The sequence below is a fragment of the Silurus meridionalis genome, chromosome 11 (assembly GCF_014805685.1).
Source record: "Silurus meridionalis isolate SWU-2019-XX chromosome 11, ASM1480568v1, whole genome shotgun sequence".
NCBI lineage: Eukaryota > Metazoa > Chordata > Actinopteri > Siluriformes > Siluridae > Silurus > Silurus meridionalis.
This window is the reverse complement of record NC_060894.1, coordinates 12,085,105-12,110,858: the sequence shown is the minus strand read 5'-3', so window position 1 is coordinate 12,110,858 and position 25,754 is coordinate 12,085,105. Positions and strand designations below refer to the sequence as shown.

Below are 25,754 nucleotides of genomic sequence, written 5' to 3'. Positions count from 1 at the left end.
CTTTGTAAATCGCTCTGGATAAGGGTGTCTGCCGAAGGTCATAAATGCAAATGTAATTCTAGAGTTTAACCCTTTGGGGCATCCAGGGTATGAGGTGCAAATAACACTTTTTCAGATGAATGTGAAAGTACAGTATATCATGTCTCAGGAAATATGCAATATTTTAAACTATGTTTGAATCAAATGGAAAGGTTTAAATTTAATTAAATGTTTAATTAAAGTCGATATTCAATATAGAACCCTTAACAATGGACATTAATTTTAAATGTATAATCTATCCCTTACTACAGTCATGGGCAAAATTTTTGGCACCCCTGAAATTTTTCCAGAAAATCACGGTGCTTCACATGTTTATTTCCTATGTGTGTATTGGAACAAAATACATCCAGTTTTTGGTAAACACTCGAATGATGTGCTTTACCAAAAAACTATCTTGGTCTCATCTGTCCACAAGACGTTTTCTCAAAAGGATTTTGGCTTACTCAAGTACATTTTGGCAAACTGTAGTCTTTTATGTCTCGGTGTCAGCAGTGGGGTCCTCCTGGATCTCCTGCCATAGCATTTAATTTCATTTAAATGTCGACAGATAGTTCGCACTGACACTGATGCTCCCTGAGCCTGCAGGACAGCTTAAATTTCTTTGACACTTGTTTGGGGCTGCTTATCCACCATCCAGACTATCCTGCGTTGCAACCTTTCATCAATTTTTCTCTTCCGTCCATGCCCAGGGAGATTAGATACAGTGCCATGGGTTGCAATCTTCTTGATAATGTTGTGCACTGTGGACAAAGGCAAATCTAGATCTCTGGAGATGGACTTTTAACCTTGAGATTGTTGATATTTTTTCACTATTTTGGTTCTCAAGTCCTCACACAGTTCTCTTCTGCTCTTTCTGTTGTCCATGCTTAGTGTGGCACACACAATGCAAAGACTAAGTGAACTTCTCTCCTTTTTATCTGCTTTCAGGTGAGTTTAAAGGAGCATCACATGCTTGAAACAATCTTATTTATCCACAATTTTGAAAGGGTGCCAATAGTTTTGTCCAGCACATTTTTGGAGTTTTGTGTGACAGTGTGTCAAATTTGCTTTTTTCCATCCCTTTTTTGTTTTGTTCCAATACACACAAAGGTAATAAACATGTGTATAGCAAAACGTGTTAATGCAATACTTTTCTGTGGGAAATTCTTGATTTTCTGGAAAAATTTCAGGGGTGCCAACAATTTTAGCCCTATTAGTAGTATAGTAGTAAAGCAAGGAAAAAACTTGACAGGAACCAAATTTAAAAGGTTACAAAAAAGTATTTAGTATAGAATAAAACACTTATTAGTAGTTATAACAAACTAATCAATGACAGGGTGGTGTAATGTTTTTTAATCATACCAAAATTGAAAAAGTGTTCTAATCATGTCCATAAGCATCTCTTATTCTTCTTCCACCTGGCAGTTTAAGTGATGGGAAAACTGCAATATCATTATAACACACAAATGTGAACGCATCCAATAGAAAAATACAACAAAAAAACTACAATATACTCTAATTTAATTAATTGCATTTAATCCTCTAATGGTTTAATTTATGTAATCTTTTGTATGTATTGATAATGTGCAACCAAAATCCATACACTTTTTAAACAAAGTATGTATGAAAACCTTTCATTATGAGACTCTTTCTAATGACAAACTTGTGAACAGTAAAATCAGATCCTGCATCAGCAAACGCAAGCAGCACAGTCAATCTGCTGCCCTCTTGCGGGATTAAAAATGTATAGTTTACAGGGTCTATTCTCTGCTCTTCTGAAAGTTGAAGATTTAGCCTTAAATATCCAAAAATAACTTAGGCAAACCATTTACAGTGTATTTGTGACAATATAAGCACTCCTAGGCTTTTAGTTGAAAGTCATTTAAGAATGCTGACGAGTTGCAGTGTTGACATGAATTTGCTGTATGCCATTGATTTCTATTGCTGGTATTCCTTCAAAACCTGGTTTGCAATGACAAGCCTCTGAATTTCGCTGGTCCCCTCATAGATTTCAGTGATGCGGGCATCACGGTAGTGTCTCTCAGCAGGCATGTCTGTAACATAACCCATTCCTCCTAACACCTGAATGGCCTTCATTTAGAAAACATAAGGGTTAGACACTTAAATTACCATTAACTATTCAAGTAAACAGTGTAAAAAGTGTGGAGTTGTTTCTTACCTGATGAGAAACAAAGGTTGCTGCTTCAGATGCAGCCAGTTTGGCCATTGCAGCTTCCTACAATAAAAGGTGGAAGATGGAAATTGATTGTATAGGGTGGACAGGTGTCTTTATGCAGCTAACGACCTCAATCAGGTGCATCTAATTTAGGATAATAAATGTAGTGGAGGTGGACATTTTAAAGGCAGACTAACAGGTCATTGAGGGTCAGAATTCTAGCTGATAGACAGGTGTTCAAATACTTATTTGCAGCTGTATCATACAAATAAATAGTTTAAAATTCATATATTGTGATTTCCTCCATGATTTCTAAGTGGGAGAACTTGCAAAATAGCAGGGTGTTCAAATACTTATTTTCCTCACTGTATATCACATTTGATATACTGTTGAGCATGAAACCATTTATATAACAGAAAAAAGGGACCTGCCTTCGAGTAAAGTTTCTTTCCATCTCGTAACATTGCAGCTTTCCAGGTGAGAAGACGTGCACTTTCTATAGCCACAGACATGTCTGCCAACTTAAACTGGAGGAAAGATTTGTGTTAAAAGTGTTATAGGTGTTGCAGGTCTTACCTATACATTTTTACCTAAAAAGCTTCCAAAATGAAGATTCAACTTAAATAATTTAGTTATCACCCAATCATGTGGCCATTTTTGTGCACACAAAACATCAAACCTTGAGGTGGATGAGCTACAACAGCAGAAAACATTGTGTTCCATTTCTGTCAGTAAAAAACAAAATCTTATGCAATCATGGGCACAGGAATAGCTTAACTGGATGTGATTTTTTTGTAAACTTTATTTTTTCTTATAATTTTTTTTTATCAAATATGAATATTAACTGAAGCTTTTGACCAGTATCTGCTTGATTGTTTTTATTTTATTTAGTTGATTCCACCATGATGATTAGGAAACTGCATAAGTGTGCAGATGTTCCAAATTAAGTGAAAGTAAATTGGGTGTCTATTAATACATTTTCAGACAAATAAAACCAAAGTGGAGATATTTGGCCATAATGTACAGCACCAGCAAATAAAATAAATACAATAATAAAATATTAGCACAAATCCTTCAACAAATCCTACATTACTCCAGGGTCTTATGGTTTGTTCATGTGGCTACCATTTAGCATCTTAATTCCTATGGAAGCAGTAAGGGTTAATTTATTTTATAGATTTGTATTTGTATTTATTTTATATGTTTTTGTATACGATCTTATAGATAAAAAAAAAATACAGAGAGAGAGTGCTGCAATATATGCAAAAATATCTACTAGAAAAAGTATCCTATGGGATTCTACAGGGCTTTTAGCAAATTAAAACATTTTAATTTGGTGAAGTTTATGTGTTTTGCATTTGACCTTGTTTTTTACTTCCTTTCTTGAGAGATTACTTTTTATATAAGTTCATGAACTTCATGCACCTGATTTTAACACATGTAAGAACAGGATCTGTTTCAGTCCACTCAGGCTTATTCAACAGTAGTTTCATCCAATAGGTTTGCTTTGGACAGTATTGGTTTAATCGTTAAAAGCATTCAGATTCCATATTCATAAGTGAAATGGTGTTTGTGTATTGAACCTGTATTGCTTGCAACTTTGCAATCGGTGCTCCAAAGGCAATCCTCTTCTGAGCATAATCAGCTGCACAGTCTAGGGCTGCTTGTGCAATTCCAAGAGCCTGTGATGCAATTCCAATGCGCCCACTGTCCAGGGTTTGCTGTCATACAAAAAAGATTACAACAGATTTTATACAAGCACTGTACTGGACAGCAAAATTAAAGGTAAACAATTAATGCTGGTATTAATACTGTAACACAACATTTTCGGACATATTTAGGTTACTTGTGCATAGTTAGCTTAAATTCATAGCTTGAATGCATTCATTGTTACTGCGGCATAAACAAACCTGGTATAAATATGGACATAAATAATCAACACTAGGGCTGGCAATATGATAAAAAATGAAAAAAAAATTTTTTTCCCAGAATGTTTGATTCACACTGGTCTTTTTTTATGTGAAACCAGTCAACTTAAAACATAACTACAACATGATGACTGAATTAACATTCTCTTTATTAGTAATTTGAAAAAACCGTGAATAAGGAACATTGTATTTTTAGTGAGCATGCCATACTTAAAGGGATCAACATGGTGTAAATGTAAAACAAATTCTCTAGTTAAATATCTTTGCAGAAACTATTCTTGGCATATTTTCTTTGCATTAGAAAATGATGCCACTAATGACATCTGGCATTTAGCAATTTTAGGTGGACCTGTTGCTTTTCGATGGCAGACTGTTGGCTTGTTTTCATCTTTTAACTATTCTTATTAACTTATTCTTCCCATTCATCTTTTGGTCTTTGTTGCAAATCTTGAAATAAATTAGTGGTGCTGCCACCACCGGTTGCAATGGACTTTCGGCATATTTTGCATTTGACAAAAGTTTGTTCAACATTTAAGCTCTTAAACCATTTCCTATCCACAGAGAAAACGTTATTACCTTTCTTTGGCACAAGATGATCCTGATGTGAACATTATCATGATGCTATTTCTACATTTTATTCATTTATAGAATGCTCTCACACGTGAGTGGTTAATAGGGCGCTGTCTATCATGTGGTTGGACAATAGTTTCTCTTAATTATTCTGCCATTGTTGCAATGACAATGTATCTGAATAAATGTGTGCATCAACATTTTTTTATTTAAAAAATAGCAATACCTAAATTTAAGAAAAAAAATTGTCTTAAAGCTTAAATTCTAATTAAACGAAAAAATCAGGGAAGAGAAATGGCCAGCCCTATTCAACAACCTTTCTTTAATTAAAGACCATTTCTATGCTGCAATTCATATGAAATTGAAATCATAATTAATAAAAAGTTATATTTATTAAACGGTTTAACATCCTAACAAAAAATAGCATAGAAAAAGGCTTGCCCATCTCTATATGCAAGTTTACAAACATCTCATGATGGGTAGAGACAAAGATTTCTTTACAATAAGATGCGCTACAAAACAACAGCACACAGATTTTGCAACTCCTTAATGCTTTTTTAAGCACTACTGGGTAAATTATCCACAAGTGGAAGGAGCCTTACTTGCCCATGCACAAGATCCCCACAAGATTTCTAATCAAGGAGTCAGAAGGTTAGTCAGAAGAGTAGCCAAAGTCCCAAGGACCACTTGTAAAGAGATTAAGAAAGACAGTGGCAGATGGTACAGTTGTCAAATATAGGCAATGCACTTCACCACTATGACCTCCATGCACCCTCATCCCAGAAGGCTCCATTAATGAAGTACAGGCATTTTGAAGCTTGAGCCATGTTCTTAGAAGAAGAAGAAGAATAGCCTTTATTTGTCACATATACATTATAGCAGAGTGAAATTCGTTCTTCGCATATTCCAGCATGTTTTAGAAGCTGGGGTCAGAGCGCAGGGTCGGCCATGATACAGCGCCCCTGGAGCAAAGAGAGTTAAGGGCCTTGCTCAAGGGCCCAAGAGTGGCAGCTTAGCAATACTGGGACTTAACCACTGAGCTACCACTCCTCTACTACTCCACTCCACTCCACTCAAGATTTTCTGGGAAATTCTTGAAATGAATATGTTACCATACATCAGGATGATGAGGATGAGACATGGATTGACCTTCTAGCAAGACAATGATACACAATATACTGCAAAGGAGACTTTGAATTGGTTCCAAAGGAAAAAATGAAGTAGAACAGTCACCAGACTCAAATCCAATAGAACATTTGTAGAAGGAACTGAAGCTCAAGATTCAAGAGGGTGGAAAACTGTCTTTAAAAATGTAAAAGACAGTCTGTTTAGAAGAATAGACCAAAATCCAACCTGACCACTGTGAGCAATTAGTTTATTCATACAGGAAACTTATTGAAGCAGTAATTGCAATAAAAACTATAATTTTAGTTCTTCTTCTTCTTCTTTACCTATTTGTCTTTCTTTCTATTTCCAGATGTCACACCATGTACCTTTCTAGCTGTCTCCCTTATCACTTCAGCACCTCTTCACCACCACCGAGCCCCTGTCTGGTCTCTTCCCTGAACCTCACACTACAGTCTTCCTCCTTTAGTTTCCACCATCTTATTCTTTTTTCAATCCTCACTCTCCTCCTCTTCTTTACTTCCAAAGCCATTCTATCGATCACCTCCACTACACTCTTACTTAACCTGTCTTAATCTATACCATGATAGAACAGTTTAAAGCCACCTCTAATGTTCCTAGCCTTACTTCCTTTCCACTTGGTCTCCTGAACACACAACATATCTACCTTTCTCCTCTCCATCATATCAGCTACCTCTCTCCCTTTACCAGTCATAGTACCAACATTTAAAGTGCCCATATTAACCTCCACTCTCCTACACTTCCCCGCTGTCTCTGTAGACGTCTTCTTCCTCTCCTTCTCCTCTTTTGGCCAACAGTAGCACAATTTCCACTGGTACCCTGTTAGCTAACAATACCTGTTGGTTGTTGGTAACCCGGGCCTCGACTGATCCGGTATGAAATTCTGGTTCGTGATCCGCATATTTTTATTTGTCAATGTCTAATCAAAAATTCTATTTAACTTATGTTTTGTGTGGGGGAATATGTTTATATTTAAATTTGGACCTTAAAATATGGAATTTAATTTGAGGACAATAACAAACACATAAATGTGACAATCGATCCTTTTTCAGTCCACAACATATTTAATTGTGTGTAATAGCTTTTTTTTTTTTATTTATTTAGGTGACCATCTCTGAACAGTGAACCCTTAACAGTCACTGAATCACCTGTGGGAACCAAGAAGCAAACACTATGTTAAAATAACAGACAATACGTACTGCAAAAAAGTTGTCTTACCATGGCAATCTTGAAACCCATCCCTCGCTCTCCCAATAGGTTTATCAGTGGAATACGGCAGTCCTCCAGAATCAGGTTAGCTGTGGATGATGCTCGGATTCCAAGCTTATCCTCTTTCTTTCCAAGAGATAGTCCTGGATGAGGCATAGGTACCAGGAAGGCACTGATTCCCTAAGAATATAAATAATATTTCATAATTCTATCTCTGTATGCTATTAAAATATAACCTTTAGTGTCAACTCTATTGACCAAGAAATATTTGGGTTTTCTAGCAAAAAAAGTTTACATTTTGTGAACTTGGATTCTAGGAAATTGTAAAGAACATGTGTATTTGGGGGGAAAAAGGAAAAAAAAAGGACTATTTGTTAAATATTATATTAAGAATGTTAAGAAACAAATGTTCAATCATTAAGTTAAATTAGCCACATCACAAAAATGATCAATGAACAATGAATCACATCAGAAAATCAATATGGCTACATCAATCAAGGTGTGGAAAAATCCAAAGTCAAAGTCTATACTTCAACCATATTGAGATGCTGTGGCAGGATCTTAACACAAGCCATGTGTAAAAGAGGGTAAAAGAGCAGTAAAGCAATGTAAAGAAGAATGGGTAAAAATGTGTACAATGTACAATGTAACCAATGTAACCAATGAGCTCCTCCTGACCTACTTCAGGTTATTGTTTGCTAAAGGTGATTCTACATGTTAATGAATTAAAGGCTGCACATATTTTGCCCAACCTGGTTTCTGAATGTTGGTTTAGTTTTTGGGAAATAATTTAATAAGTTTTAAAATTGTTTGGATTAGAACTAGGATCAGGATTATCTTTTCTTGGCTGTATACTTCAAATGGAAAAGAGAAATAACACAAGCTAATCACATATTACCACTATCACTGAGACCCTTCAAACATTGATATTTAAGCCAGTTGGGACTAAAACAATCAGCGATTAAATTTAAAATTTCAAGTGAAAAATGGTTATAAAAAATTATAAAGATAAAAAAATGTTAGGGTACAAGTAATAGTACTTTATGTTTTAAACTTTTATCTGTTGTTGCAAAAACAACTGCAGCAGACGCATCCCAGCAGTTGGTGATCCAAGCTTTGGTGCCATTCAGCACCCATTCATTTCCCTCCTGACGTGCCTGCGTGGAGGCTGCACCTGCATCACTCCCATTGCCTGTCAGAACAATTATACTCATAGATCAAATTACAAGAAAGATTTTCTTTCAAATTCAAGTACAACATACAAACATTCCTGTTATCATGCAGTAAATGAACAAAGGTGTAATGGAATTCTAGCCGAGTTTTAAACTTGTTAATATTATTTTATTAATAAATGGATTATATACATATATTACTAAGACAAGCATTTTAATATACAACCCAATTTACATTGTTTTGTTTAATTTGGTACTCTTTACAAAGTTGAACACTACTAATGATAATACAGTCGAGGCTGACCGCTTAACTTATTCTTTACTGTGTCCAATGCAATATCATCACATAGTGCAGGTGTCAGGAGTCCCCCTGCCATGCCCCCTTCACGGGCTGTCACACCGGGGCATTTCCCGAAGCACTCCGCTTCTTCTCTCGTGCGTGCCCCGCCCGCACGGAGATGTTGCGCTCTCGGCTTCAATGAACACACCTGACGCGCATCAACTATAATCACCTGCCTCTATTTAAACCCTTCACTCCCGCACTCTCACGGTCTGTTATTAAATGTGTGTTCACGCATGTTCATGTTGCGTGTTTATCGGCGTATGCACGTTTCCGCTCCGTACCCGTTTTCACGGACTTCTCTCTCTCTCCACGGCAGCACCAGCGCTTGCCCTTCCGGAGTGCACCCTGGATTTACCCCGATCCTCCGGGTACGGCTGTATTCGTTTTCTTAGTGTTTGATTTAAGTTCCTATGTTTATGCCCAGCACCGCGCTTTCCCACGCGCATCTGTGGATTACTCGTCCCGAGCGGATACGTACTTTCGGTTGTGACTCTCCGTATCCGGTGTGAGTGTTTTTGAGTTGGCTTTGCCTTTTGTTTGAATTAAAACACTGTTTGCTGGTATTTCGGCTTCCGCCTCCCTATCTCCGCATAACAGCAGGACATGGTACGTATTCAAAATGCGGAGTCAGTAAGTTTCAGAAAGTTGTTTCAAACTCTGGAGCCAAGATACAAGATCTCCAGCCATAAATATTTAAGCCAAACATGACTGCCACAGCGTTAGACCGAATGTTGAGAAAGAATTTACAATTTACAATGCAGTAACGCTGCATTTCTCCATTTATATAAGTTTAAAATACACATTTTGCCTGTAATTTAAATAAAGTACTACTAAAATATAATTCTTTTTTTTTCTCCTATTAAAATATAATATCCATATCGTCTGGACAGTGGAAAATATTGTGATATAAATGTTTGCTCATATTACCCACCACTAATTAGGACCAGCATTGTATTTTTAAAAGCTTACAATAAACAACCAAAAAAAAACTTTTCTGAAGGTTATAAAAATAAATACATGATAATGTATAAATTAAATAAGACAGCCTAGCTGAATTCAAAACGTAAATAACCCAGAATGACAGATCCGAGACTGTAAACTGTAACTGCTTCTAAATAATAATTCGCACTAAAGGGTTAAATGTTAATGAATCAAGCAGATTTTACATTGTAATTTTCAGATAATTCTGAGGACATTTAAATACATTATTTACAATTCTAAATTAATGACAAAATTACACCCCAAATGACCAGATTCTACAAAAATGTCAGTCACTGAGTCTTCATCAAATTTTAGAATGGGTTTCATTAGAATATTATAAAAACATATTTTCTTTGTGGAAAGTCAAACCAGTTCTAGGAGCAGCCATCCATGGTTTTTGGTTTGCACATATGGTGATGACCTGCATATGTAAAGCCCATTCACAGTTGCTGATGTTTTATAAAGCACATAAAGGCAGAAATATGTACCTGGTTCACTCAAAGCAAAGCAGCCTACTTTCTCCCCAGTGGTAAAAGGAGATATCCACTGCTGCTTTTGCTCTTCTGTGCCAAACTTTAGAATAGGGCCCAGATATAATGACTGAAATATAATCAAATTAAAATTACAGTTTTTTTAATGGTTTATGCTTTGTTGCTTTCAAAAAAGTAAGCATAAAGTTACAATAACACATTCATATTGCATACATAATAACCTAGTCATTATTTAATTTCTACAGATTTTATCCAGTGGTCAAGTAAACTAGAATATCTAAAAAATAAAAAATAATTATAAAAGTATAAAAGAATAAGCAGGAGGTTGTAATGTGTTTGTATATGTATAGAACAGACAGACAGACAGACAGACAGACCATTTGATTATTGACTCACATTATTGACACTGACTATGACCCCAGTGGATGCACAGCCTCTGCTTATCTCTTCAACAGCCAGGCTATATGCCAAATAATCCATTCCAGCTCCCCCAAGACTCTCTGGTACCTCCATGGCCATCACACCCATTGTTCCAAGTTCCTGAACCTAAAAACCAAGTTATAACTAAAGTGCACATTACAAGAATAACAAGCAAAAATATTACCATATATATGTTTTGCCAACAGACTAAATATTTGTAAGCAGACAAAGACAGGGACAGAAACAAATTAAGTTAATTGCATGTAGTATCTAATGGTTTTTAATCTTATGGTTTTACGATAATGATACCGATACGAAAAAAAATTGTCGCTTTTCAGGCAATGTAGCAGCCATTGCGGTAGGATATTTTGGAACACTGCTAGGATGTACACATCTACCGTCTTGTCAAATGCCTTTCTCTCGCCAGCTGTCAACAGAGTTCAGTTGTCTCTGTATTTTCTTTTTGTGGTTTTGGTGTTTTAAAGCCCAATTTTAGCTCTGGTCTCTCTCCTTTTTATCTGTGTCACCGGACACTGAAACAAAACACAGCCAGCTCTGCCATCCAGTTGTGTACCGGCACTCGTACACACTGACACATACATATATTCTGTAATGTTTATACATTACGGTACTGTATTCCCTCAACATACGGAATTGTCAGGATTTTCTCATTTTAAGAAACATTCTTGAAGCTGAACATAAAATGCAAAGGAATCCATATTGCTAAACGTAAAAACAGAAGTGACAATTTAGCATAAACCAAATCCAAATGATACAATGCACTACAAATCGTATTTTGTTGCACTACAATTTGAATTTCCGGTACGAAGTAAGCAGCCACAGTGATAATAAAGTTAACCCAAGTTTCTTTTTTATACCCCTGGCATTGTTGTGTATGTTTTCAAGTTTATTAGTAATAAATAAATAAATTAAAAAAAATAATAAATAACAGTGACACTGAGCTTAAAATGCAAGGTAGAGACCAAACAAATTATGATCCGCCACTTAACACTTTCCTGAGGTAACTCAGATTTTAACTGTGTTCTGCACAAAAAAGATTGTATTCGATACACATGTGCACCGAACCAAAAAAGCCCTTTATCAAAATGGTTTGGTTTGAATACGTATACGTTACACCCCTACTGTATATTGATCTAAATTATGTCCTGTCATTAGTTAAATTATTAACAACTTACAGTATACTACCCCATACTGATCACCATTTTTTAAGACTCCTAGGTAGTCTGGGCCATGTCTCTATTTATGATATTTTTAAGTTGATGGTGTCATTGTAATGCATCACAATCGTAAGTCTGGGACTACTTGTGTCCATAACATTAAAACCACCTGCCCAATATCGTGCAGTTCCCCCATGTGCCACCAAAACAGCTTTGACCTGCCGAGTGCATGGACTCCACAAGACCTCTGAAGGTGTGCTGAGGTATCTGGCACCAAGACATTAACAACAGATCCTTTAGATTCATGTTCCTTCATTTAATTTCATGACGATTAAGGTGATAAAATGTCTGAAGTTTAATTTTAAGTGTTTCGTATGCATTTGCTAGCTAGTGATGGCTCAAAGAGATGCTGATGCAAATAGAGGAGGCAATCATAGGCCGAAAAAAAACAGACCTAGCAGAAATATAGCAGAAACATTAAGACAATTAAAGTGAAGGATCACACAATTCTTTCCTTGATGAAGTAAAATCCCCTCACTGCATCCTGTACAGTAATTGTGTGCATAAGTCTACAATTTAGAGATTCCCTTATGAATGTGAATACACAAGGTTTATTTGAAGATAAAAACACTGTTAACACTTATGGACAAAAAAAAGCCAAATTTAGATTATTAGAAAACAAGCAGCTTTCTGTCAAATACAGATGCTTTGCTATGTCATGGACATGTACAGCTGCCACTGAAACTGGGTAACTTGTGATTATTTATGATGCCACTGCTGACAAAAATAGAAGGGAGAATTCTGAAATGTACAGAGCTCACTGCTCAGATTCAGCAAAATGCTGTAAATGAAGGTGGCTGAAGTAAAGGCCTTGTAAAGCATCTTCAGAGTGGAAGCTCAACATTTGGTAATGTCCATGTACAGTGAGGAAAATAAGTATTTGAACACCCTGCTATTTTGCAAGTTCTCCCACTTAGAAATCATGGAGGGATCTGAAATTGTCATTGTAGGGGCATGTCCACTGAGAGACATAATCTTTAAAAAAAAAAAAAAAAATCCAGAAATCACAATATATGATTTTGAAACTATTTATTTGTATGATACAGCTGCAAATAAGTATTTGAACACCTGTCTATCAGCTAGAATTCTGACCATCAAAGACCTGTTAGTCTGCCTTTAAAATGTCCACCTCCACTACATTTATTATCCTAAATTAGATGCACCTGTTTGAGGTCGTTAGCTGCATAAAGACACCTGTCCACCCCATACAATCAGTAAGAATCCAACTACTAACATGGCCAAGATCAAAGAGCTGTCCAAAGACACTAGAGACAAAATTGTACACCTCCACAAGGCTGGAAAGGGCTACGGGGAAATTGCCAAGCAGCTTGGTGAAAAAAGGTCCACTGTTGGAGCAATCATTAGAAAATGGAAGAAGCTAAACATGACTGTCAATCTCCCTCGGACTGGGGCTCCATGCAAGATCCCACCTCGTGGGGTCTCAATGATCCTAAGGAAGGTGATAAATCAGCCCAAGAACCACACGGGAGGAGCTGGTCAATGACCTGAAAAGAGCTGGGACCACCGTTTCCAAGGTTACTGTTGGTAATACACTAAGACGTCATGGTTTGAAATCGTGCATGGCAGGAAGGTTCCCCTGCTTAAACCAGCACATGTCCAGGCACGTCTTAAGTTTGCCAATGACCATTTGGATGATCCAGAGGAGTCATGGGAGAAAGGCATGTGGTCAGATGAGACCAAAATAGAACTTTTGGGTCATAATTCCATTAAACGTGTTTGGAGGAGGAAGAATGATGAGTACCATCCCAAGAACACCATCCCTACTGTGAAGCATGGGGGTGGTAGCATCATGCTTTGGGGGTGTTTTTCTGCACATGGGACAGGGCGAATAAATAGTTAAAATATCATACATTGTGATTTCTTGATATTTTTTTTTTAGATTATGTCTCTCACAGTGGACATGCACCTACAATGACAATTTCAGACCCCTCCATGATTTCTAAGTGGGAGAACTTGCAAAATAGCAGGGTGTTCAAATACTTATTTTCCTCACTGTATTTTCAACTTAAGGCAGTCATTGATTGTCCAAGTACTTAAAAAATACTTTTGTTTAATTCAATTTGTTTTGTTTTGAGTCTGTAGGGATTATGTAAAGAATGGGTGTGGGAAGTGAAGTGGTGTCAGTGGTTGATATTGTACTTCTGATCGGAAGGTTGTGAGTTCAAATCTCAGCATCACTAACCTGCCACTGTTGGGCCCTTAAACCCCATAGCCAGTTGTGTAAATGAAATAATTGTGAGTAGCTTAATTCAAAAAATGGAAATGTTTGTATTTCCTAAATGGTTACATATTTAACAAAAAATATTTGTATTTAATTCAAACTCGAAGTATATAATTGTGTATATTTGTTTAAGAAATATTTTAAAAAGTAAGTTTAAAACAAAAAAACATAAATAAAGCCCAGCTACCTAGATGTCTGTGCAGACAATAATTAATACAAAATAGTTTTGTATTTGTATATTTCACTTGGGTTGACTGTATAGCTAATATTAGCTGATTCTGTCAGAATTCACAGAAATAACCATGAGTGATTATATTCAGTGTGCTATTGAACTACAGGGCTGTACTATGGACCCAAAAGTTCTAAATCAAATTGTGAATGCTGACAGCAGGGTTTAGTGGGAGGGTTGAGCAAATTCACATGACACGCTTGTTACAAATTTCTGGTATGTGACTCACAACAACAAAAAGCTACCATACTGTCCATTGTACATTCTTGACTGACACATTTTGCATTTTTATTACAACATATATGTACATCAAGTTACTTACCTGCTTAGTTGGAAAAGAATGATTTTTGTCAAGGTGTGCAGCAATTGGAGCAAGTTCTTTTGCTGCATAGTCCTGGCATGTCTGCCTCAGAATTTGATGAAGTTCAGGTAATTCTGCAAGCTGAGTGAAGAAACGAGCACCACATCTCACAGCCCTGCTCAGTACTGAAACACACAGAGCATACTGGATTGATATGTGAGAATTTATATATTTTCCTGTATTAATTAGAGAAAACAACAGCATGGCTATGAGAAAATATAACACACAAAAATAGCAGTACAGATTTATTTAGATAGAAATAAAAATTAAATCTCACATATCAGCAGCTACAGTACTTTGGCACAACTACTGCACAGCTAATCAGTTTACTGCATTTAAATAAATAACTAAAATGCTCAAATAGTGAATACCTACCGACCTACACACATTTATTCATGTTCGGTCAGACAAGTGTCAAATTAAGCTCCAAAAACCACCATGAAACAGCAAAAGTTCCATTAGGTGTCCTAATGATTTCCACAATTTAAAACCTTAACCTTAACCTAAACCTTAATTACTTTAAAACATTTACAACAATATTTTGTCTTCATGCTCTACGTTTATTATGATTTTAATAACAATAAACCTACATTTGCATCCACATTTGTCAATGCCCATGTTGATTACAGTTTTAAAAACTTGAAAAGTATTAATTTAAGGTACATTTACAGATGAAAAAAAATGGCTGTACAATTCTGCAGTCTCTTTCTTGGGGCATTTTAGAACGGTTTAAAAGCCACTGAAACTCTGTTTTTATCTGTTTTAACTTTGTGGTAATTATTGTGTGTCGATCATTGTAATTCATTGCTATCAGGCCCAGTGTGGATTCTATATATTTTTTCTATCCTTTATTCATAGAGTGTATTTTTTATTTATTTTAAGACACTATAAATTGTCTTAGCATGTCTAATGCTGGTTCATTGGCTCCCAGATTATTTTTGCTCTTTTTTTTTTTTTCAACTTTTAAATGACTTTCTTCCTGGTCTCACAGCAAAGCAAACATGCTATTCATATTTAAGCAGTACACACCTAGGCAACACCCTATTTTATTACACTATTTATCTGATATACTTATAAGACTCGGTTACATTCATTATATTAACATGTTTTTATAGTTTAGTGTTTGCAATAAGACTGAACCTCTGAAAAAATTTACTACATAAAACAAATACATCATACATAAAACTGTATAATAATGAGAGCTGTGATTACACAGAACTAACTGAATGGGACAATTACCCCAGCAAAAAGACAGTGAAGCAATAGTACAGAGCTCTAGTGTGGTTACAATGCCATATGTGACAGGTATGAAAATATATATATATATATATATATATATATATATATATATATATATATATATATATATATATATATATATATATATATACACACACACACACACATTATATATATATACACACACACACACACACACACACACACACACACACACACACACACACACACATATATATATATATATATATATACACATATATACACACACACACACATTTATACATTCATACATATGTACATACATACATACATACATACAGCAATGTAACCCAGCCATTAGGGAGGCACAAGCCAGTGCACTCTTGGTGCCAGTCCCAAGCCCGGGTAAATGGGGAGGGTTGCGTTAGGAAGGGCATAAAACATGTGCGAAATCAAATATGCGGATCACAAAGGAGAATTTCATACCGGATCGGTCGAGGCCGGGGTTAACAACGACCGCCACAGGTATCGTTAGCCGACAGGGTACTGGCGGAAATTGGGCTACTGTTGGCCGAAGGAGGAGAAGGAGAGGAGGAAGATGTCTACAGAGACGGCAGGAAAAGGAGCAGTGTAGGAGAGTGGAGGTTCGGGTTGATACTTTAAATGTTGGTACTATGACGGGTAAAGGGAGAGAGATAGCTGATATGATGGAGAGGAGAAAGGTAGATATGCTGTGTGTTCAGGAGACCAAGTGGAAAGGGAGTAAGGCCAGGAACATTGGAGGTGGATTTAAACTGTTTTATCATGGTGTGGATGGAAGAGAAATGGTGTAGGGGTGATTCTGAAGGAAGAGTACAGTAAGAGTGTAGTGGAGGTGAAGAGAGTTTCTGATAGGGTGATGATCGTGAAGGTGGAAGTTGAAGGATGATGATAAATGTCATCAGTGCCTATGCTCCACAAGTTGGCTGTGAGATGGAGGAGAAGGAAATATTCTGGAGTGAATTAGATGAAGTGGTAGATGGTGTACCTAGGAAAGAACGATTGGTGATTGGGGCAGACTTTAATGGGCATGTAGGTGAAGGAACAGAGGTGATGAGGAGGTGATGGGTAGGTATGGTTTTAAGGAGAGGAATGTGGAAGGGCAGATGGTGGTAGATTTTGCTAAAAGGATGGAAATGGCAGTGGTGAACACTTATTTTAAGAAGAAGGAGGATCATAGGGTGGCGTATAAGAGTGGAGGAAGGTGCACACAGGTGGACTATGTGCTATGCAGGAGATGCAACCTGAAGGAGATTGGAGACTGTAAGGTGTTGGCAGGGGACAGTGTAGCTAGACAGCATCGGATGGTGGTCTGTGGGATGGTTTTGGAGGCGAAGAAGAAGAGAAGGAGAGTGAAGACTGAAAAAGAATAAGATGGTGGAAACTGAAGGAGGAAGAGTGTACTGTGAGGTTCAGGGAAGAGGTCAGACAGGGGCTCGGCGGTGGTAAAGAGGTGTTGGGTGATTGGGAAACTACTGCAGGAGTGATGAGGAGGCAGCTAGAAAAGTACTTGGTGTGACATCTGGAAATAGAAAGGAAGACAAGGAGACGTGGTGGTGGAATGAGGAAGTGCAGGAGAGCATAAGGAGAAAGAGGTTGGCAAAACAGAAGTGGGATAGACAGAGTGATGAGAAAAGTAGGCAGGAGTACAAGGAGATGCGGCAGCAGGTAAAGAGAGATGTGGCGAAAGCCAAGGAAAAGGCATATGAGGAGCTGTATGAGAGGTTGGACACTAAGGAAGGAGAAAGGAGTTATACCGATTGGCCAGGCAGAGGGACCGAGCTGGGAAGGATGTACTGCAAGTTAGAGCAATAAAGGATGGAGAGGAAATGTGTTGACTAGTGAGGAGAGTGTGTTGAGAAGGTGGAGGGAGTATTTTGAGCAGCTGATGAATGAGGAAAATCACAGAGAGAAGGTTGGATGATGTGGAGTTGGTGAAGCAGGATGTAGATAGGATTAGTAAGGAGGAAGTGAGAGCAGCAATTAAGAGGATGAAGACTGGAAAGTCGGTTGGACCAGATGACATACCTGAAAAAGCATGGAGATGTTTAGGAGAGATGGCAGTGGGTTTTTAACCAGATTGTTTAACAGGATTCTGGAAGGGGAGAGGATGCCTGAGGAATGGAGAAGGAGTGTGCTGGTACCGATCTTTAAGCATAAGGGAGATGTGCAGACCTGCAGTAACTACAGGGGAATTAAGTTGATCAGTCACACCATGAAGTTATGGGAAAGAGTAGTGGAAGCCAGGCTGAGAGAAGAGGTGACTATCTGTTAGCAACAGTATGGTTTCATGCCGAGGAAGAGCACCACAGATGCCTTATTTGCTTTGAGGATGTTGATGGAGAAGTATAGAGAAGGACAGAAGGAATTGCATTGTGTATTTGTGGATTTAGAGAAAGCATACGACAGAGTGCCAAGAGAGGAGTTGTGGTACTGTATGAGGAAGTCAGGTGTGTCCGAGAAGTATGTGAGGGTGGTGCAGGACATGTATGAGGACAGTGTGACAGCAGTGAAGTGTGCAGTAGGAACAACAGACTGGTTCAGGGTGAGGGTTGGATTACATCAAGGATCGGTCCTGAGCCCTTTCCTGTTTGCAGTGGTGATGGACAGGTTGACGGACGAGGTCAGAGAGGAGTCTCCCTGGACTATGATGTTTGCGGATGATATTGTGATTTGTGGTGAGAGTAGTGAGCAGGTTGAGAGGAGCCTGGAGAGGTGGAGATATGCACTGAAGAGAAGGGGAATGAAAGTCAGTAGGAGTAAGACAGAGTACATGTGTGTGAATGAGAGGGAGGGCAGTGGATTGGTGCGGTTGCAGGGAGAAGAGTTGGAGAAGGTAGAGGAGTTCAGGTACCTGGGGTCAACAGTGCAAAGTAATGGAGTGTGTTAGAAGTAAAGAAAAGAGTGCAGGCAGGGTGGAGTGGGTGGAGAAGAGTGACAAGAGTGATTTGTGATAGTAGGGTATCTGCAAGAATGAAAGGGAAAGTTTATAGGACTGTGGTGAGACCTGTGATGTTGTATGGATTAGAGACAGTCGCATTGAGTAAAAGACAGGAGGTGGAGCTGGAGGTAGCAGAGCTGAAGATGTTAAGGTTTCCGTTGGGAGTGACGAGGATGGACAAGATTAGAAATGAGTTTATTAGAGGGACAGCGCATGTAGGATGTTTTGGTGACAAGGTGAGGGAGGCGAGATTGAGATGGTTTGGACATGTGCAGAGGAGGGATATGAATTATATTGGTAGAAGAATGCTGAGGATGGAGCCACCGAGTAGGAGGAAAAGAGGAAGGCCAAGGAGGAGGTTCATGGATGTGGTGAGGGAAGACAATGCAGGTAGTTGGAGTGAAAGAGGCAGATGTAGAGGACAGGGTGGTATGGAGACGGATGATCCGCTGTGGCGACCCCTAATGGGAGCAGCCGAAAGAAGAAGAAGATACATACAGCAATGTACATATAGTACAATGTACACACACATATACAGTATATATATATATATATATATATATATATATATATATATATATATATATATGTATATACAGTATATACAGTATATATATATATATATATATATATATATATATATATATATATATATATATACACACACACACATACACACACACACACACACACACACATATAGCAGTGAGTCCAGATATAAATCCCATTGAACACCTGTGGAGAGAGCTTAAAATTGCTTTTGGGAAAAGGTTTCCTTCCAATATGAGAGATCTGGAGCAGTTTGCAAAGGAAGAGTGGTCCAAAATTCCTGGTGAGTGGTGTAAGAAACATATTGATGGTTATTGAAAGCGACTGATTTCAGTTATTTTTTTCCAAAGGGTGTGCAACCAAATATTAAGTTAAGGGTGCCAATAATTTGTCCAGTCCATTTTTGGAGTTTTGTGTGACATTATGTCAAACTAGCTTTTTCCCGCCCTTTTTTTGTTTTGTTCCAATACACACAAAGGGAATAAACATGTGTATAGCAAAACGTGTTAATGCAATACTGCAATACTTTTTGTGAGAAATACTTGATTTTCTGAAAAAATTTCAGGGGTGCCAACAATTTTGGCCATGACCGTATATATACAGTACAGACCAAAAGTTTGGACACACCTTCTCATTCAAAGAGTTTTCTTTATTTTCATGATTATGAAAATTGTAGAGTCACACTGAAGGCATCAAGGGCTATTTGACCAAGAAGGAGAGTGATGGGGTGCTGCGCCAGATGACCTGGCCTCCACAGTCACCGGACCTGAAACCAATCGAGATGGTTTAGGGGTGAGCTGGACCGCAGAGTGAAGGCAAAAGGGCCAACAAGTGCCAAGCATCTCTCGGGGAACTCTTTCAAGACTGTTGGAAGACCATTTCAGGTGACTACCTCTTGAAGCTCATCAAGAGAATGCCAAGAGTGTGCATAGCAGTAATCAAAGCAAAAGGTGGCTACTTTGACACTTCAAGGCTCTTCTCTGTTCTGGCATTGAGGTGGTGGAATGAACTTCCCCTAGATGTCCGTACAGCAGAGTCCCTGACTATTTTCAAACGACGACTGAAAACCTACCTCTTCCTGAAATACCTACATTAGCACTTTACAAGTTTGTAGAATTCGAGTTATATTTATATTAAGTTTGTAATCTTGCGTACCAGTGTAGATGTATTCATTAGTAGAGACTCAAAGCACTTTTGTACGTCGCTTTGGATAAGGGCGTCTGCTAAATGCCACAAATGTAAATGCAAATGTAAATGTACTTTGAAGAACCTAGAATATGACATTTTTCAGTTGTTTCACACTTTTTTGTTATGTATATAATTCCATATATAATTCCACGTGTTAATTCATAGTTTTGATGCTTCAGTGTGAATCTACAATTTTCATAGTCATGAAAATAAAGAAAACTCTTTGAATGAGAAGGTGTGTCCAAACTTTTGGTCTGTACTGTGTATATATATATATATACACATATTCATTTCAAGTCTGAAATTAAATTACAAAATATACCAGAAAACATCAGCATATATAGTGTCATTTATATATATATATATATATATATATATATATATATATATATATATATATATATATATATATATATATATATATAAATGACACTATATATGCTGATGTTTGCTGGTATATTTTGTAATTTAATTTCAGACTTGAAATGAATATAAGTAAAAGCTTAAATTAGGCTAAAATGATAACTTGTGTGGCTAAATAATGCCAGTTGTGTTGCAAACCTGTCAGCTGCATCCCATTCCTTTCTCCCCAAGCCAACAAGCTCTCCACACCGGTACCGAAATCCGGGAAGAGTAAACAAACGGTGCCAGTGATCAAAGCTAGATCAGGCAGTCCATATGTCTAAAGACCATTTGGTGGAGTATACAAGGGAAGGCAGGCAGGCTCTCTCTCATCTCTCTCTAATTCAATTTCTCCAGTCAGAGCAAAAACAGCGCTTCCACGCTCCAACGTCTCTGTGAGAACGGCCCGCCGTTCAAAATCGCACAGCAGCTCTGTGACGCCTGCTGGAGGTGGCTGCTGGAGAACAGGATGCTTGACCAGGTGGTGCTGAAGCAGTGAGGACATCAAAGTAGATCCAGTGTTAGCATTATGGCCAAACATCTCCATTAAACTTTGCAAACCTAAACTGAGCTGCCATGTTCTTTTCAGAAAGAAGATGTTTTCTCCTGACAAATTATACTTTTTCAGTCTTTTTCTAACTGTACCGTGTAATGAACTTTCACACGGAATGTTATCTGAGGCCTGTCTAAAATGTAACACTTATTTTTTCCCCATCTCTCTAAGCATTGCATAGTTTAACCTTGGAGTGACTTTGCTGGAACAATTGCCTTGAATGTTTTTTTCTTACATTTAATGAATAGTGAATAATCTTCCTCAATGTAGAATAATGAGCTTTAAATTGTCTGGAAATGACTTATTAATTAATTAACTTCTAGAACTTAGGCTTTCATAGAGATGGTCACACATGCTGATAACCGCTCAATCAAGGTCATTTAATTATTAGCATCTGGCTGCTACGCGGCCTCTTAAATCCTATTTATATTATGGGGAAAGAAATACAAAACATAACATTGTCGTTTTTATTAACGCAGTTTATTATTATTAACATTTGTGACCATCAAAATTTAAATAGTTTACATTTTTAACATTTATAAACATCAATAAATAAATCAAATTAATGCAATACACTTTTATTATATTAAATTGAGTCATCAATTAAACTGGCAAAATTTAAATATTTTACATTTGTTAGACTGATGTTTATGTAAGTGTGTGTGTGTAAGTGTGTGTGTTTTTGTTTTACATTTAATATAAAAATGTTCTAAACATATGATCTTAACTGTTCTACTTATTTCAGCATACTTGAACAAATGTCTTCTTCTGTCTTTCATTCATTAACTCCCTCAATACACGGAATTTTCCAGATTTTCCCATTTTAAGAGAAATTCTTGAAGTTGGACATAAAACGCTAAAGAATCTATTGCGCTAGCGTTAGCAGCTAGCTACTTCCTGGCTGTATTTAGCGTTTTCATGCATGTGCAAACCAAATCTAATTTCCAGTACCAAGTGAGTAGCCACTGTGACACCACACTAACTCTAGTTTTTTTTTTTTATACCCCTTACACCGTTGAGTAATAATTTTTAAAAAATGCACTCAAAGTGCAGGGCAGAGATTAAACAATCTTGCAGTCAGCCACTTAATATGTTCCTTAATATGTTCCACACATTAAAAGGATTGCATTTGGTACACATGTGCGAAAAGATTTGGTACAAATACTTAAACCATTACACTCCTAATACATACATACATAATCTCCTTCAGTGGTGATTTTACTGACTTTAGTATTAATATCGTCCTTTCAAAAGCCATCTTCCCAACAAGAATGCACCGGCAAAAAAAAAAAAAAAAAAAACCCACCAAAACACAGAAACTATCATCCTTTTTAAATTTAAAAGAAAAAAAAATACAACTTTTTTTTTTTTTTTAAAGATCATTTTTCAGCATTTTATGTACTCTAGTCCAGTCCAAATCTGTAGTCACATCATAAATTTTATTTACATTAATAAAACAGTCAAATCTGGAGTGGAGGCAAATCATAAGGTTTTTTTTGCATAATTTCTCTAGGGGGAAACAAACTTGTCCAAATGAGGTAATCAAGCAAATCAGAAACAGACAGCAATGCAATCCTCTACTGGATGTTCGCTCTGAATAACGTCATGAGCCACAGGGGAATTGCATCCATGAGAATAAAGAACTCCCTTGGTGTTACTAGAAATCCATGGAAAGTTAGAAACTCAGTGAATAACATGCATTTTTGTTTTAATAAATAATTGACTCATATTATACCAGCTAAAAACCTACTATAGGAATGAATGACCATCAAATTTTGTTTATTCACAGGAAAATAGAAGGGTATCTGCAAGAGTGAAAGGGATAGTTTATAAGACTGTGATGAGACCTGTGATGTATGGTTTAGAGACAGAGGCATTGAGTAAAAGACAGGAGGTGGAGCTGGAGGTAGCAGAGTTGAAAATGCTGTGGTTTCCGTTGGGAGTGACGAGGATGAACAGGATTAGAAATGAGTTTATTAGAGGGACAGCGCATGTACGGTGTTTTGGAGACAAGTTGAGGGAGGCGAGATTGAGATGGTTTGGACATGTGCGGATGAGGGACATGGTGTATATCGGTAGGAGAATGCTGAGGATGGAGCCACCAGGAAGGAGGAGGTTTATGGAAGTAGTGAGGGAAGACATGCAGGTAGTTGGTTTGAAAGAGGCAACTCTAGAGGACAGAGGGGAATGGGGACGGATAATCTGCTGTGGCGACCCCAAAATAGGAACAGCCAAAAGAAAAAGAAGACGATTTAAGATATCCACTGATTTTTTATTCAATTTATTTGATTCATTATTCCAAATTCTGATCTCCAAACAAAATTATACAACATTCACTTCCATTACATTTCTTATGCAAAGGCGAGTGTCTATGTGATGGTGCTGTGTGTCTTTTGACCAGACAGCTGACATGCTTCAGAATTCATTGGATGTCAGCTCACAGTGAAATGGACAATGAACTGCAGCATGCGTCCAAAGCAGTCCAAAGTAGAATGTTTTGCAATGTCCAAATTAACTCTAAACATCAAATGCAATTAGGATTGCATTTCATATGCTACAGTAAAAACTTTCTTTCGGCTTCTCCTGTCAGGGGTCGCCACAGCGGACCATCCGCATGTATGATTGGGCACGTTTTTACGCTGGATGCCCTTCCTAACACAACCCTCCCCATTTATCCGGGCTTGGGACCGGCACTAAGGCTTGTGCAACCCTAATGGCTGGGGTTGGTTCCCTGAACGGGGATCGAACCCAGGCCGCAGCGGAGAGAGCGCCGCATCCTAACCACTAGACCACCAGGGAACCATTTCATATGCTACAGTAAGAAACTTAAATAAGAAATTTTAAAAAGTGTAATTCCTACACCTTTCTCCCTGATCTGGATGTAGATACATTTAAAAAAAACTTGCACTTGATCTAAAATTAAATTTACATTCATTTATTTATTTAAAGTCCAATATGCCATGGTTGCAATATATTATCTAATGATTATATAAGTTGCTTTCTGGCATACCAAACTTGTTTGCTCTCATCAAATCAGATAAAAAAAAAAAAAATCAAAATCAAAAAAGACCCTCTGCTCACAGGATCTTTTTTGATTTTGCACCATTCTGTGAATTCTAGAAATTATTGCGTGTCAGTAGGGTCAGAAGTTTCTGCAAAAACTCAAACCAGCCCATCTGCTACCAACACAAGTATTCACCAAGATCACAATTCTTCACAATCTAATGTTTGATGCAACATTGCCTGGAGCCCTGTTTCTGAATGATTGTATGCATTGTTTTGCTGCCACATGCCACATGATAACTGCATGAATGTGAAAGTTTTCCCACTCATGTGTATGTTGAAGTACAATAAAAAAAATTCTATAGTTATGTATGAGAAGTGAAAGGTTCAAACAAATGATGATTTACAGTATGTCATTTTAAGGTACAATATTTAACCCATGATGGTGACAATGATTTGGACCAAAATTTCTGGCTAATGTGTAATAGAAACGTGTAATAAAAACAGCTGCCCTCATATAGCAAACACAGAAAGTTGGTCAAAGGTTATAAAACTCAGCGCGTGATTCAACAGGACAATAATCACAAATTCACATGAACTACCTACTGATCAAAACAGCTTTATTATACTGTATAACTACATAAAGCATATACAATTACCTTGATTAATAGTGATGATATAATTTATGCGCATGCTCACTGTTATTTCACTTGAGATACTTATGTGCAACTTAACCTTACATATACTACTGTATATACAGTAGAGATGTGTGTGCTGTGTGTTTTAAGTGCTGTGTAAATTATTTCACATATTGTTGTTCTCTCTCACACACACACACACACACACACACACACACACACACACACACACACACACACACACACAGGGTTATTTACATATATTGTATTTACTTACTGACCTTTCCGAGCTTTAAACACTGCTGCCATCTTCGATTTCCTTCTTCGTCGCTAATGTAATAAGGCGCTGATGTATTTTTCCTGCCACCTAGTGGTGAATTTCTATCTTTTAACTAATATTTATGCTAAAGGTCTTGCCACACGACTTAAGGTCAGGCCTAGTCTATACAAGAGAAAAAAAAGGCAACCCAACTTGATTAAAAAACATAGTTTGTTGTGGAGTAACTCAAGTGGTATGCACAAAACCCTATGGAAGCCCGTTTCCGCTACATTAAAAATAAAATGTTTGCCTGATTCTGATTTTTTTTCACAATTGCGACTTTATTTCTCACGATTCTGACTTTTTTCCTAAATTCTGAATTCTAAATTCTGACTTGTTCCGTCTCCTCCAGGGCTGATTGTTAGACATAGAATTGC

The 25,754-nt window shown here is 37.3% G+C and overlaps 1 protein-coding gene across 3 annotated transcripts; it reads right to left on the bottom strand.

Moving 5' to 3' along the window:
• Positions 1 to 1,356: 1,356 nt before the first annotated feature.
• On the bottom strand, positions 1,357 to 25,451 carry acads (acyl-CoA dehydrogenase short chain). Of its 3 annotated transcripts, none has more exons than XM_046861396.1 (10): positions 25,340 to 25,451; positions 14,486 to 14,649; positions 10,431 to 10,580; positions 10,032 to 10,143; positions 8,088 to 8,239; positions 7,057 to 7,227; positions 3,778 to 3,915; positions 2,626 to 2,721; positions 2,198 to 2,254; positions 1,357 to 2,109 (listed from the first exon to the last, which is right to left on the bottom strand). In XM_046861396.1, the coding sequence occupies exons 1-10, from the start codon at positions 25,365 to 25,367 to the stop codon at positions 1,957 to 1,959; spliced, it is 1,221 nt and encodes a 406-aa protein (XP_046717352.1). In that variant the 5' UTR covers positions 25,368 to 25,451; the 3' UTR covers positions 1,357 to 1,956. The 3 variants fall into 3 exon arrangements, with proteins under 3 accessions (XP_046717352.1, XP_046717353.1, XP_046717354.1); XM_046861397.1 differs by lacking the exon at positions 25,340 to 25,451 and adding an exon at positions 21,024 to 21,222; XM_046861398.1 differs by lacking the exon at positions 25,340 to 25,451 and having other exon boundaries at positions 10,431 to 10,598; positions 14,486 to 14,619.
• Between the last annotated feature and the right edge of the window lie 303 nt (positions 25,452 to 25,754).

What these genes read in the sequence shown, in the direction of transcription:
- acads (XM_046861396.1), bottom strand. Translation starts at nt 25,367, where the DNA reads ATGGCAGCAGTGTTTAAAGCTCGGAAAG. An exon ending in ATAAAAGTTTAAAACATAAA is followed by an intron (nt 7,228 to 8,087) that starts GTACTATTACTT and finishes TTATATTCTTAG; the next exon opens with GGAATCAGTGCCTTCCTGGT. An exon ending in CAACCTTTGTTTCTCATCAG is followed by an intron (nt 2,110 to 2,197) that starts GTAAGAAACAAC and finishes TTCTAAATGAAG; the next exon opens with GCCATTCAGGTGTTAGGAGG.